This window comes from Ixodes scapularis, unplaced genomic scaffold (assembly GCF_016920785.2).
Source record: "Ixodes scapularis isolate PalLabHiFi unplaced genomic scaffold, ASM1692078v2 PGA_scaffold7__128_contigs__length_106722199, whole genome shotgun sequence".
In the NCBI taxonomy this organism is placed as follows: Eukaryota; Metazoa; Arthropoda; class Arachnida; order Ixodida; family Ixodidae; genus Ixodes; species Ixodes scapularis.
The window spans coordinates 97,746,922-97,760,566 of NW_024609882.1; the positions used below are offsets into that span (position 1 = coordinate 97,746,922).

At 44.2% G+C, this 13,645-nt stretch overlaps 1 protein-coding gene across 3 annotated transcripts in view; it reads left to right on the forward strand.

Annotated features, from left to right (window-relative positions):
* LOC115323621 (C2 domain-containing protein 5) overlaps positions 1–13,645 on the forward strand; it is a 157,776-nt gene that overhangs the window by 79,504 nt on the left and 64,627 nt on the right. For all 3 annotated transcript variants that reach the window (XM_040212497.2, XM_040212499.1, XM_040212498.1), the window contains 6 exons: positions 110–224; positions 1,836–1,973; positions 2,833–2,937; positions 5,133–5,222; positions 8,575–8,632; positions 12,834–12,887. In XM_040212497.2, the coding sequence (XP_040068431.1) occupies positions 110–224; positions 1,836–1,973; positions 2,833–2,937; positions 5,133–5,222; positions 8,575–8,632; positions 12,834–12,887 (560 nt within the window). The remainder of the gene's footprint in view (positions 1–109; positions 225–1,835; positions 1,974–2,832; positions 2,938–5,132; positions 5,223–8,574; positions 8,633–12,833; positions 12,888–13,645) is intronic.

The following is a 13,645-nucleotide window of genomic DNA, read 5'->3' on the forward strand; positions in this document are numbered from 1 at the left end:
CGACCTTTCGCTTCCTGCCCATTGCGCGCACGTAACGAGAAAGTATGACTGGAATCTCCAATTGCCAACACAAGAGTGGGGTCATTTTAGAGGGCGTCGTGGCTTGCAGATGAACCGGAAACGAGGGATGCCTGGTGGACGGAACTGAGGAAGGAGATCCGTTCCCACACCCGTTCCCTCAGCTGCAACGTGGTGCTGGGATACATTGAAACAACCAACATCTGGTACGTTGGCCGCTCTTATACAACTCTGCTCCGTCACGGTGCGGTGGTGGCTCGCCGAGTGCACTTCCAGTCTGGGGCTGTGGCCAGAAGTCGCAATGCAGGACATGCATCCCTGGGTCGTTTTGAAAGAAACTGAAACGACTGTGCACAGGGTATTTTGAGCCAGTGGACGATGCCGTTGCAGTATGACTTCGTCACAGCAACAAGCTGTGCCCGAAAGTGCAAGAAAACATAGACTCTGGTCAGCTCTGTTACTTCAAGCACTTTTAAAGCGCAGGTGCAAATGAAAATTAGATTTTGTTTTCAAAATGAGAAAGGCAGCAACATAACTGTTATGCACATTGTCTATATCGATGTACATGGCTCCATAAATTGCATTTCACATTTTTGACTCAATGTATGTGAACTATTTCCTCGGATTCCTTGAAGTTTGCTCAAGTGAGAGTTTACTATATAAGCGTTCTTTTGGTAAGAAGCGCACGTGTTAAGGAGGCGAACTCTCTGGCAAACCAAAAGTAGACAATGTTAGTTAGAAAACACTAACTTTGAGAAGTAATAGCCATGGGTGTGGGGCACATTTTGTATATTCCTAATTTTTCTTTTATTTGTCGTTAAATTTGAATAGCTGTAAAAGTGTCGGCGTTTATACGCCTTTCTCATGTACATTGTATTTTCAAGAAATCAAATTTTAAAATCTTTTTCTAACATTATACCAACCTCAGTTTGTTTTGAAAGAACAACTGATTGGCCACATTTTGATGTGTCATATTGCCCCATACGCAAATCAGTTAGGAAAATAAAAACAGTTGCACAAATCCTTGGAAAAAGGCTACTTTTCCCGTGGTCAGGAAAGAGTTAAGACACATTAAAATGTAGCCAGTAAGCTGCTTTTTAGAAGAAGAAATGGTTTATACGAATGTTTGAAAGAAATTTGCGCCATGAGACCAATGAAGCCAATCGAAAACGTGCTTCTATTTCTGGGTCGACGTTTTTAAATAGAAGCACGTCTCGAAATCACTGTGCTCTCAAAACGACTCTCTCGACATAGGTATTGCGCTAGGAATTTTATTTAGTGGGGAAAGCTTATTTTGCGACTTGCACGTCCTATCTGGGCACTTAAAGAAATGTTGTTAGGGGTAGGGTGTCCCTTTAATTTTGAGGGTCACGAGGACCCAGGGCAGTTTTTCGGTCCCTCGCTCCTTATTTGGACGGAAAAGCGCTTGGTATGGTTGCGTTTCGTCGATAGGGAGACCCGCTTTATACGGCGAGGGGGCGCTCCAAAATGCGTCTGGGGCACATCGGAATGCGAGGAAGGGTGCACCAGTCAAAGTGTGGCCTCGAGAATGTGCGGGGAGTGCGCGACGACTCGACAGCAGAGTCATTGGTTGAGGTCGGGGGTAAATGAAAGCGCAAGGTGTGCAAGATGCAGACAAACTTGCACTCGTATAGAGAAAATGTTTGGTTGTCTGGTTATTGCGGGGAATAGAGGTGCCCGTGCCAACAGGTGTGAGCAGAGGGAACGGAGGTTACTACGGGGAAAGGCAGAGAGCAGAGTATGGATGAGGAGACGGGAGTTGGAACGGGCCAAGCGAGAGAGACCCCCGTGCGCAGCGACGAGGTGGCGATCCTGTCTGCGAGCGGCACGGCGGTGCTCCTGAACCCTGTGGCAGACCGGGAGCTGTCGTCCGGGGCGAGGCACGCGGACAAGAGGGCCCCCGACCCGGGCTCCGGCAAGGTGTCCGCAGACAGGTAAAGACGGGAGCAGAACGCGGCGGGACGTCGGCGGTCCCCAGAGAAAGAAAGAGAAATAGAATGATGAAAGGGCGGAAAAGGAAAGCAGACGAAAGGTTTGGCGTGTCCGTTTCGTCGAATTGGAATGCAATGCGCGATGCCGGTGTTTTCTCGCAAAGTAAGCTAGAAACGAACTAGGCACAGACCTTACAGGTGATGTTTTTCCACTTCTTTGCATATATTAAGATGTCGCCGATGATTTAGGCCCGTCAAGACCACCCACTTTGATTCTGGAGGGTACGTGGGACTTTTTCCTCTAGGTTATTATGGTAAAAATGGTGGAAGGGAAAGGAACTGCCACTCATTCCTTTCCGTTTGTTTGTTGTTGCATCCTTCTGTGGAGAAGGATGCAACAAACTTGCCCCTCTCATTCACTTTCGTGGCAAAGGTAATGCAGCATGCGTTGTGTGCTGCTTTTCAGTGATGCTATGCGGAGGAACTCGGCATGCATTTTATCGTTTTATGCCTCGACGCAAACAGTTCCGAAAAGAAGCCCCGCCAAAGCCAGGGGGAAACGAATGGCAGGTTTGTGTCTCTCGCTGTTGCACTCCCAGCTTCGATGCCACAGCTCAGAGTCACGCAGCCTCTGGGGCACAGCCATGAAAGCAGCACCAAACTCACTATTCTTTACTCAAAGATTACTCCTCAGTGCTCGAGGGTGTTATATAACCCTTAAAAAGCTGGTGGTGGTCTAAAATGCGCCGCTCTGTCAGACTCGATATACGGTGCTCGTAGTTTTTTCTTCATTACACCGGTTCTTTTGTTGGAGCAATCCTTAGGTGAGTATGGTTAGGAAAAGTGTCCCTTTCCTTTGCAGTGTGGATGAGCCTTTGAGCAAGCAAGACTGCAAGCTGTGTCACATCCCCTACAGCGAAGTGAGCGTTCCGTTCCAGGCTCAGCTCATCAAGTGTGCGATGTGCAGGTGAGTGCATGGAGGCCTTTCGGCTCGCGCCTTTTTGCCTTCCAAGTACCATCTCATTCGTCTGGTCTTAGTCACTACAGTCAAACCCGTTTATAACAAACAGCAGGAAACTCTACGATCAGTTCGATATAGGAAGTAGTTCGATATAGCAAAGAAGCATTTGCAACGAACTTCCTCAATGAGTTCGTTGTAAGGCGAGAGCTTTTCTTTCTTTTTCATCTCTTAACTTTCGCCTTGTAACAGCGTGCTAAAATGTTTTTTTTTTTTGCGTGCCTGCGCAGTTTTTTCTTATTTTTTAGCTTATCTCCTTTTCTGAATTGTTTCTCTTCGTGGGCAACCGCTTGGGATGATGTTTTTTTCTATACGTGCGTGCTGAGTGCATTTTTTTTAGCTTTCTCCCCTTCTGACTCACTTCTCTTCGCTCAATTTTGTTTGCCACACAGAGCTTTTGGTATTTTCTTTCTTTCCTACTTTATTTTTGGGAACGGGAGAGGGCTAGAAGACAATTTTTTTCGCGTTTTTGGAAGCCTTCCCGGGGAGAAAAAGTTCGATATAGACAATGTGTTGTTCGTTATAAAACATACTTTTTACATGCATTTTTATTTAAATTTTCCGTGAGTTTGATATCCAATAATTCGCTGTACGTGGGTTCATTCTAAACGGGTTTCACTGTACACCGTTCGTGTAACTTGCATTACATGAGGGAACGCCGTAAAATGTTCAGAAAATGACGGAATTACTGGCCATGAAGCTATACGATATAATTGATATTTGCAGTCGCTTTGTTAAAACCTTTTGTAGTTTGCGGCTATAGCGATGGACTTTTTCCACTTAAAATGCCACCGGGTGAGGGATGCCTGAAGTGCATTCGGTAGGGTCGAATGAGTGGATGGATGCATGGATGCGAACGGCGGAGCTCTTTTGATGGGGCGGCGGCTTGCGCTACTGACTAGCTCGGCCGAACGACGTCTTGACGGTTTATTGTTGCTTATTTCGCTTGGATCACAAAATTGCCACACTGTCCGAAAGCGTGAAGGGGTTGGAAATGAAGGTAAAATGATTTGCGTCTGCATCTTCAGGAGTGACGTGCAGTGTTAGTGCTGGGGAGCATCCTATTAAAGAAATATTGACTACACTAAAGAAAAACTCCGTTTAAGGCTATCTGTTCTAAGAGACGCGAATTGTGGTCCTCCCGAATCTCATTTCATGGTCGATTGGCCCTTGTATTTTTGTTTCGGCGTAAGGTGTTTTGAGTTCCATTTTTGAGTTTTTCCTTATTGTATGACTTTAAATTTTGATGACATATTTTGAGTAAAATGGTTAAACTTCTAAGCAGAATGGGAAGACACATGTTGCAGAAGAGACGGCCCATGAGCTCCCGCCACTTCCAGTCACTGATTGTATTTCGTGCTCGAGCCACTGGGTGGGCAGAGCATGCACAGAACATAGTGTTGTAGTACCACAGTGAACCTGAACGTTTTTGTGCATGTTTCATTAGAATAATGAGGCCAAAAGTAATGTCATGCATCAGAAGCAACAAACGATAAATTTTCTTTTCAGGCGAGTAGCCTAATTCAAAGAAAAAATGTATTTTTCAGTTCAAACTATTTTGTAGTCATAATGAGGTTCAAATTATTGAGAACTGACTATATGTCTTTGTTACTTTAGTCGGTGTTTTCGAGTGACGACATAGGGTCACTCATTGAAACTACAAAAGTGTGCATTTGCACTACAGCTTGTGTGTACCGTTCCAGACTTGGCATTCACATTGTGGCACCATAATTACAATCTCGCTCATTAACCAAAATTATGAGTTGGGTCACTCCTAGTGCAGACTAAAGGCATAGTGTGAGGAAAGAAAGATTTGCTAACAAATTGTATATTTACAATAATTACGGAAGAGCCAAAATCTCAAGGTCGTGGAATGTGGACTGCATAGCCCTTTGCCTTGTCATCTCGAGCCCCCGCGTGCGAGTGATGGTGTTTTCTCGTGCTGGTGGTCTTCATCTCCTTTACTCCCTGTAGCGTGCCACTACAAAAGTATCGAGGCAGCCGAGTTTTTTTCAACATAGCATAAGCACTCTGGGGACAAATAAAGCAAAGTCCTATGAACTGACGTTGCAATGCACCTTTTACGGCATTTCGATGCGCACACGTGGTTGGTATGCTAACCGAACGTATAACAACTGTTGCAGACGTTCCAAAGTTCCAGACATACTCTTCATGACGATAGAGCCACCCCCTGGGATGCCGGTGACGGGAAAGAGCTGTCTGATCCAGGCACGGTTAGTTTCTACCCCCTCGAGATGGAATGCAGCATGGCTGAATGGCCGAATGTGTGCTGCTGAACCCTTTTCATCACTACCCAGGCAGTGTCTTTAACTGTCGTCTAAACACGCGTCCATCTAGTGGCCGCTGGGACAGGTTCTAGTTGCAGTAGGACATCGGTTCTGAAGCAGCAGATCTCTAAGCACCGTAGATGAATTTTAAACATTTGCCAAATTGTACACTTTTTTACTTTGCTTTGTGGATGAAATTTTTCCGATGAAGGGTAAACTCTTTCTCACCTTTTAAAATGTTGGAACCCCATGCTGAGTTATTTTACCCAATATATTTGCTCGATTTATTTTTTTAATTACCTCGAGTCACAATTTACAAAAATTCAAATTACTGTAAATTGTAAGTAGCATAAAATCTCCAATGAATGCCCACCCAATCAAACTCAAGTGAGGTTCCGTGGAATGGACCCTATCAGAAATTCAGTGCCATCTAGTGTCTCAAATATCGGTCTTAATCTTTCTGTGCTAATGGCGGTTAAAATCTAGTATCTATTCATCAGTGGCAGACGTATGAAAGTTGCAGTGTTCTTCTCTGTAGCATTATTTCTTTATTCATTACAGTTTTAATGGTGTCAAGAAACTATCACTCTGTACGATGCACTTACTTGAGTAAACCTCTTATTAGTATTCGCCACATTTTATTGTCATGAGCTATTTGTAGTGTTCCAAAGCTGAACATTTCAAGGATTTCCTTGACACCCTCAAATGCGTAGTGCACGGAAGTTTATAAGTCTCGACACGCTGACATCAAACACTGCAGCGGATGAACGTCTGGAATATTCAGGCTTTGCATTGGTGCCTGTCTTCAAATTCTTCCTTCATCAGCTGTCAGAAGGCAGCCATTATCATGTACAAATAATATATGCTTAGGCTATGATAGTTAAAGAAGTAACCAGACTGAACTTTGGAAAGGGTCTATTCCCTCCAACAGTTTCTTTGTTTATGATTATGTTTCTTTTTTAATACACCAGGTTTGCACATGCACCACCCCACTTTAATAGTTTGGTTTTCTCCTAAGCACGCGTTTGCGATGGTAGTACCTTTCGAAGTGTTGATTGCGGCAGGATAGCTCCGTTGAGCATGCCTCTTACCGAACACCGGCGCACTGTGGAGAAGCAGCACCCATGGAACTTGCATCAGCGGCTGTTGCTTCTCTGCAGTGCACTGGTGTTTGGTAAAAAGTACGCTCCACACGGCTAACCCGCTGCAATGAACACTTCGTAAAGAACAAATATTCCAGTGGTCTTTTTAGGAGAAAAACACATTCAAAGCTGGATGGTGCACAAGTGCACCTGGTGTATTCTAAACACGGTGCAGTGGTGAAGGGCTTAGAGAAATTATTAGATTAGAAAATATTTTAACCAAAACGCTGTTCGCTTTGAACTCACTTTGAACTCATGATTCACTATTTGCACATGCCTACAAAATGTGTTTAAGTTGGGTAGCTGAAAAAAAAAAAAAAAAACGCCGGAGCTCCCCTTTATTTTTTGCTCCGATTGAGGTCGAATAGCTGAAAAAAAAAAAAAAAAAAAAAACGCCGGAGCTTTCCTTTACCTTTAGCTCCAATTGAAATCTACATGCGTGCAGTATAAGCTCGTTACAACAGACATTTGGATATTACATACCGTAAGTTTCCGAGAGAAGGCCCGCCCCCGAGAGATCGCCCATCCCATTTTTCATAAAAACACAGAAAATTCGAAACATTGCCTCGATTCTGGTCGGACGTTACGCGATGCGAGATTAGGCGTGACGTCACGCGACAAAAACTTGAGTTGTCAAAAGTGATTGTGCTATCGACCCTCGCACTGACTTAGTGTCATCTACATTAAGAATGTGCATTAGTGCTAACGCTGATTCTTGTGACCCCTCCCTGCTCACACGTATCTAGTATGCCGACTGTGAAAGTAATCGAGACACGTTGCAAAATTAGCTGGGAAAGTTGGCAACACGATGATGGCACGCAATGGCATGGAAGGACACTTTACAAAGTGAGAAAGAAATGCGGTGAAACGCAGCGAAAACCATGAACACAACACCCTCTTCAAGGTGCGGAAGAGAGAGCAGAGAAACGAGTTGAAGCCACCTAATGGGCTGTGCTCCAAATCTTGCCCATATGGATCCAAGTTACTCTGGCAGGTCTTGTCGCGTGACAAAACAGATTGAAGAGCGCTGGATGCGGGTAGGTTTTAGAACGCCAAGGTACAAAACCCTTACCCTGGAGTAAGATTCAGTAAGAACATGGCCATGGTGGCCGTGTCACATGACTTCAAGGTGGAGGGTGGAGTGGTCTTTGCTTCTGTGCAGCAGGGGCCGTGCGTGTCTCCCGGTTGGCTCGGGCAGTAATTGGGCGTTATTCCCCGCTGCCTCCTTTTGCCTGGAATATTCTCGGCCAAGACGCGAGCATGTTCTCTGCGGTCGGCTGTGTGGCATTGCAGCCCCATGGTAAAAGTTGGCGAAACTGGCGGCACACTGTTCCCTGGGACAGCCTTCGTGCAGGCAAACCGATCGCGGGAGCAGTGACGGCAGTGTTCGGGGAAAGCCACCTTACCAGGGGCGCAACAAGCAGTTTCACGTGTCAAGACTCCGGGTACTAGGGGCTCTAAGAGACACACGAGGCTCTTATACTTCTAACAAGTTTTTCAAGGGGGATATTTTTGCTCTTCTCAATAGACATTAATTCTAAATATGCGGGTTTGACAGAATCAGGCTCGACCGCATAATGGTTTTTACTGTTTGCAGTTGCTGCCGTACACGCCACCTGTTGACGCACATAGTCCTCTCCGAGTCGTCTAGTTGCAACTCTGAGAGGTTGCGATTACGCGTTGAGAGTTATTTTCTGCGTTCAATGAAAAAATCACTCACGATGACGTTCATGAAGTTCAGAAAGAGCGCCGTGTAATGTGAGCTTGCATGTCCGCAGTGTTGGTTTCCAGATTGTGCGAGTTTATAGTGGGGTCTTGTGAGTTTCGTTTTTGTGTAACCTCGTAGTTGTCACTATTTAATGCTCCATCTTTATGTGGGATTTTGTGGTAGGTGTGTCTGTATCTGTGTTATCCCATTTTTTTCTTCTTTTGTTGTCCTAAGTCTCGGGTTTTACAATGTTGAAAGTTCCTCACTTGCATCTTTTCTGTAATGTCTATCCTTTTTTATTTGCCTGATTTAGTGTTTTGAGAAAAATTCTGGTGCAACTGCTACCAGTTGCAGGACTGAAGGGGCTTCATCACTCGCATTTGTCCTGCATCGCTCGCTCGTGTCACCTGCTCTGAGTAATGAATTGATCCATTTCTCTTTTCCTCAGTGTGTGTAGAAACAAGAAGGACCTCAAGGGTGAACAAAATGCCAGGGAAATTAGCGATGTGAGTAGACCTGCAACAAGTTTAATCTGCTAGCCTTCACTGTTTCTTAAAGAAACACTGAAATTTAAGAAAAAAAGATTTCTTTTTTTCTTAAATTTCAGTGTTTATTCTCTTAAATTTCTTTTCTTAACACATTTCTAAAATAATTTTTCAACGAAAAAAAAAAAAAATTGCACAATATTTATTTTGTTAGAGGCAATTTAGATGGAGATCACGGCACGCTCTAAGCCCTGCCCACAGATCAGTGGCCCCGCCTATGGCTACTGGATTGCCTTGGCTGCTAGCCGAAACATGCTAACGAGCCTAGTGTCTCCCTGTTGCGACATCCGGTGCGTATAGTCTGGCGCCTGACACTGCCCAATAGTCGTGCGAGCAGACACGCGGCAGCCTCCGGCATCATCTGCTACTTCACTGCTGTCTATCGTCGTCTGCAATGCCGTGAGGCACGGACACGAAAGGTGCATGTCGGCATCCGTTTTCGCCCTCGTCCGCCTGCTATTCCACCCCCGTCTGAAAACAATGCTCGGAAGACTCGACCATGAAAGCGGCGTTCTAGCGTTTCATCACGTGCGAGTCACGGCTCAATAGAATATTCTGTCAGTGTCCATCAGTGTATGGTGTTAAGCGACTGAAAGGACTAAACCAATTGACAAAATAAATATGCAGTTTACGATAAGGAAAGAGGGGGATTGAAGACAAGCAGACAACACAGGCTTTTGACTTTCAACAGAACGTTTTGTTGAAGGTCGAAAGCCTGTGTTGTCTGTTTGTCTTCAGTGTCCCCCTTTTCTTATCGTAAATTAGAAACCAAGACGCTCAGCCATCTACACAAATATGCAGTCATTCGAGCTCTACTGTTCTTGTTATTTTTTTCACATGGCATTCGCGAGCGAGGTGGGTGAATGTTATGAAGCACAATTACAACGCGCCGTAAAAATGTTCGCTTTGGGAGGCCAGGTGCACTGCAGAACTGCAGAGCCTTTCGAAGCGAAATGACGGGAACATAGACAAACTCAATGCGAGCCAAACGCCCCATTGCAGGGATGGAACTGTTGCGCCACTGTGCACCTAATGCCTTTCCATGCGCCGCGCTGATACAAAGATATAAATAAGAACCTAATTTCGCCAAGGTGCGCCCAAGCTGAAATTACAAACGAGCCTCATGGAAATTAGCCTCTCGCAATTTCTGTCGGCAACGTGGACACCGGAAATTTCGGCCCAAATTTCGGCCCAAATGGGACGCCGGTGGACCCGAATCCGAAAATCTGTACCTGAGGGTTGCTGCCGCCAACGTTAGCTGCCGTTGCTGCATGCTTACCGTGCTTTTCTGAAGTCCTGGAGTCACTTCATCCAAAGATCTGAAAAGTGGAGCAAACGTGTGTCGCAGCCCTGCACACGAAACTTGGGAACAAAGGTGCGCGAGCGGCGAGGCGTGTGACGGAGCAAGATACGAGATGCCAGATTGTAATTGTGATTTGGCAGTGATGCCAGAAAGTGAAACGGGAAAGTTTCGCTTACTGTTTGTGATAATCTTTAAAGTGACGATCGTGCAAAAAAATATCAAACTTTTTGGAAAACATGTTTTTTTAGAGCCATTTATTGCTATACTTGGCTACACGTAATCAACCAGTATCTTGAAATGAGATGGAGGCTCGGTGATTTATTTTAGTACTCAAGAGCACAAAACAACCGGGACAACAGAGGAGAAAAACTAAGGCACTGAAGGCCTCGTTTTTCTTTCTTTGTGTCTCTAGCTCTCGTCATTTTTGCGCTGTCACTGCCTTTAATGTGAAGCTTGGGGGTAAACCTGCAGTAATGCAAGTTTACTCCTGGGAAAGGGAGGTTTATTACAGAAGGGGTTACTCCTGGGATTGTGGAGTAGACTGAGACGTGGTGGCAACATCTGCTTTTCTTAAGCCCACCAGCAGCATCGCAGTGAGGCCACCACTCCTGAGGCGAAGAGGCTTATTTTACTGATTGTTCCGAGAATAGAAACAATAAAGGTCAACATACATTTGTGTCCCGCAATCGTCATTCTTATAAGCAAGCAATACAAAAAAAAAACTTTTTAAAAACATTTACATGAAAAATTTTGAAGTTCTTGTTCTTTTGCAAAGTCTGGGAATACCCTAATATCTTAAGAGATGCCACAGCCCCGATAGGCCACCCCCTGGTTTTGGCATGATTTGCTACTTCTGAAACACCGAAAGATAGCCCACTTCTACCAATAGCAGGACCCTGGCCAACGGTCACCTTGGCGAAAACAGTGTTACTTAACCATAGCGGGAGATAAGTGAATATTGGTGACTGGGAAGGACAGTCGAGGATTATGAAATCTAAAACAAGCATTTTTTCAACTTTTTTTTTATGGCACATGGAAAGTTAGCTTTCCCCTTATTTTCATCTTATTTGCTATCAATTTTAGGTGGGCTATTTCTCGGGATATATATGTATATTTAGATATTTTTGTTTTTTAAGTACTAGGGATACAAAGTCAAATTTGGGGGTTCTACATGCCCAACCAACGACGGGCATCTGGCACGCCCCAGCGGAGGACTGAGAATTAATTTCGACCACCTGGGGATCTTTTGACGTGCAACCGAAAGTTCGGTTACCACGGTGCCTTCTCTGCAATAAACCTCCGTCAGATTGCGGGCACCTCGGCTGGGATTCAAACCCGCCACATGGGGATCCGTAGGCCGATGCTCTCGCCTCGGAGCCACCGAGGCGGCTTATTAGGGATACAAACAATATACCATCAGATAGCTTGTATTTGTGGTTATGCAGTAATAATTGTTTCATATTATAGATAGGGTTCGGAGTTTTCAATCTACACCGATAAAAGTGTGCCAAATTTGTTTTCGGAAATTCGGTTTTTGTCGAAAAAGATCAGTTTTTAGGTTCAGCATTTTCGACTTAAACCCATTTAGACCGATAAAAGTATGTCGAATTCATTTTCTAAAATTCAGTTTTAACTGGAAAAGAAAACTTTGACCTTCCAGTCGTACCGCAGAGCCGTGGCGAAAAAGTGGAACAACAGTGGCGACCGAAACGTGTCCGAACGTATGGGATACTTGGGTGCCATCACGGCGTTTTTGGTTTAATGTGCGCATCATCGATCGGAACTTGAGGTCCAAATCGCCCCATGACTTCGCCATGTACGAGTGTGTTTTCAATCTCGTAAGGAAGACTGACTTGATGCAAGCTCTGCATGTTATGTTGTGCTTCAAAACGTCGTACCGTGTCTCTTTTGGCGGTTACAATCGGTTGACTGGCCGATTTTGGCTCGGGCAGCGCTCCATCTCCTCAGCCCGCCAGTGTCCAGTGTTAGCTTGGAGAGGGCATTCTCGAAGCTCAGGGTCATATTAACAGGAAAGAAGGAGTGCAGATCAACGAGGAGAACCTGGGAAAGTACATGTGTGTGTACTATAATAAGATCACATAAAACCGATGTACAGAAGGTGAAGTTTCATGCTTTTTGGGCATAGGCTTCATATCTTGCTTGTTCGTACTTCCGTCTTTTTCTCTTGTTTCTTTTACAGTTGCACAGATTTGCCAAATAAAGTGTCCATTTCTTTTTCAATGCATCTGTGCTGTTATTCTTTGAGTGATCACAAATATCAGAGCTACAAGAATCGTCTGATCCGGTGTCCGTTAGTGTTGATTTTAATTCACCGAAAAAAAGCTGATAAACTTTTGTGGGCATAAATATGCGCCGAAAAAAAGAAACGAAAATTGAATTTTAAATTGGACACTGAAAAAAGTATGCCGAATTTTGGAAAAATAGAAACCAAAAATGACGGAACCCTAATTATAGACTGGTTCTTAACGTTTAATTTCCTACAACGGTCAGAGTGTGAGGCGAAATTGCTCGGACTAGCAAGTTTGGGATTTCATGAACAGTTGCAATAAAAGCTAAATCCAAGTTGTTCTTTCTAGAAATGACCCATATTTGCCCTTGCTAAGTAAGAAATTATTAGCCGTTTGATTCAAATCAACATTTTGTAAACAATGACCGTTGTGAAAAAGTCAAAATGAGTGTTTGGCATACTCTGCGTGGCACTTGAGACTTGATTTCGATAAAACTGTTAGGTTCCAATCAAGTTGCGTCAAATTAAAATGGAACCACCCTTTTTCTAAATATTTTGTTTTTCAGCACTGTAATCTCTACTTTTAAATGTTGGTCCCATTTTTCTTGCAGAGTCTTCCATTTCTGGAGTTTGAACTTCACCGGCAGATTCTTAGCAAACTCAAGGTTGGTCGCTTTTTTTCTCAAACGGCCGAGCCGAACCGAATGGATTATCCGTCGCAAAGAGATAACCTTGCACTTGTCGGTTTTGGAAGGATGCTCTTGCTATGGCGTTGGACACTTCACTTGACCATCCACTTGTGGGGTCATGTGGAGGTTGGAAACCAGGAGCAATTTGGCTCGTTCCTTTTTGTGAAAGTTGGGGTATCAAAACGAAAATTGGGTTTTATTATAGAAGTTTTTCTCCCTTTAAAATAGAGAAAACATGATTGCGCTTTAAGACAGGGACAAGGAAGAACAGACGCCACAGAGCGAGACAGAGACAAGGAAAAACGGACACCACACAGTACAATATCAACTCGCCCAACAATCGGCACTTGTTAAAATAGAGTATGGCCGATGAAACTTCGTATTGACTCCTCTGTAATTTAATTTATTTCTGTGGGCCTTAGAGGTGTTTGACTGTATTGTTTTGTTTCCGAGGACACAAGTAGCTGATTTGAACTCTTTCGTATAAACAAAATATTGTCGCCATAGCAGAATACACATTGTTTTCATAGAGCTCTTGAGACATTTTTTTATAATTTGTACATCTTTAGATTTAGCTCTAGAAGGCCCATATATTTGGCTGTGGTAGTGTGGTCTAATAAGTGTTGTCTCAAGATGTATAATGACCTGTAGCTGTCGAGTTTTCTTCTTGCTGAATGTTTTCCTTGACCCATCACAATGTTAAAAGAGGGATGTAGCATTAATTGATTGATGAA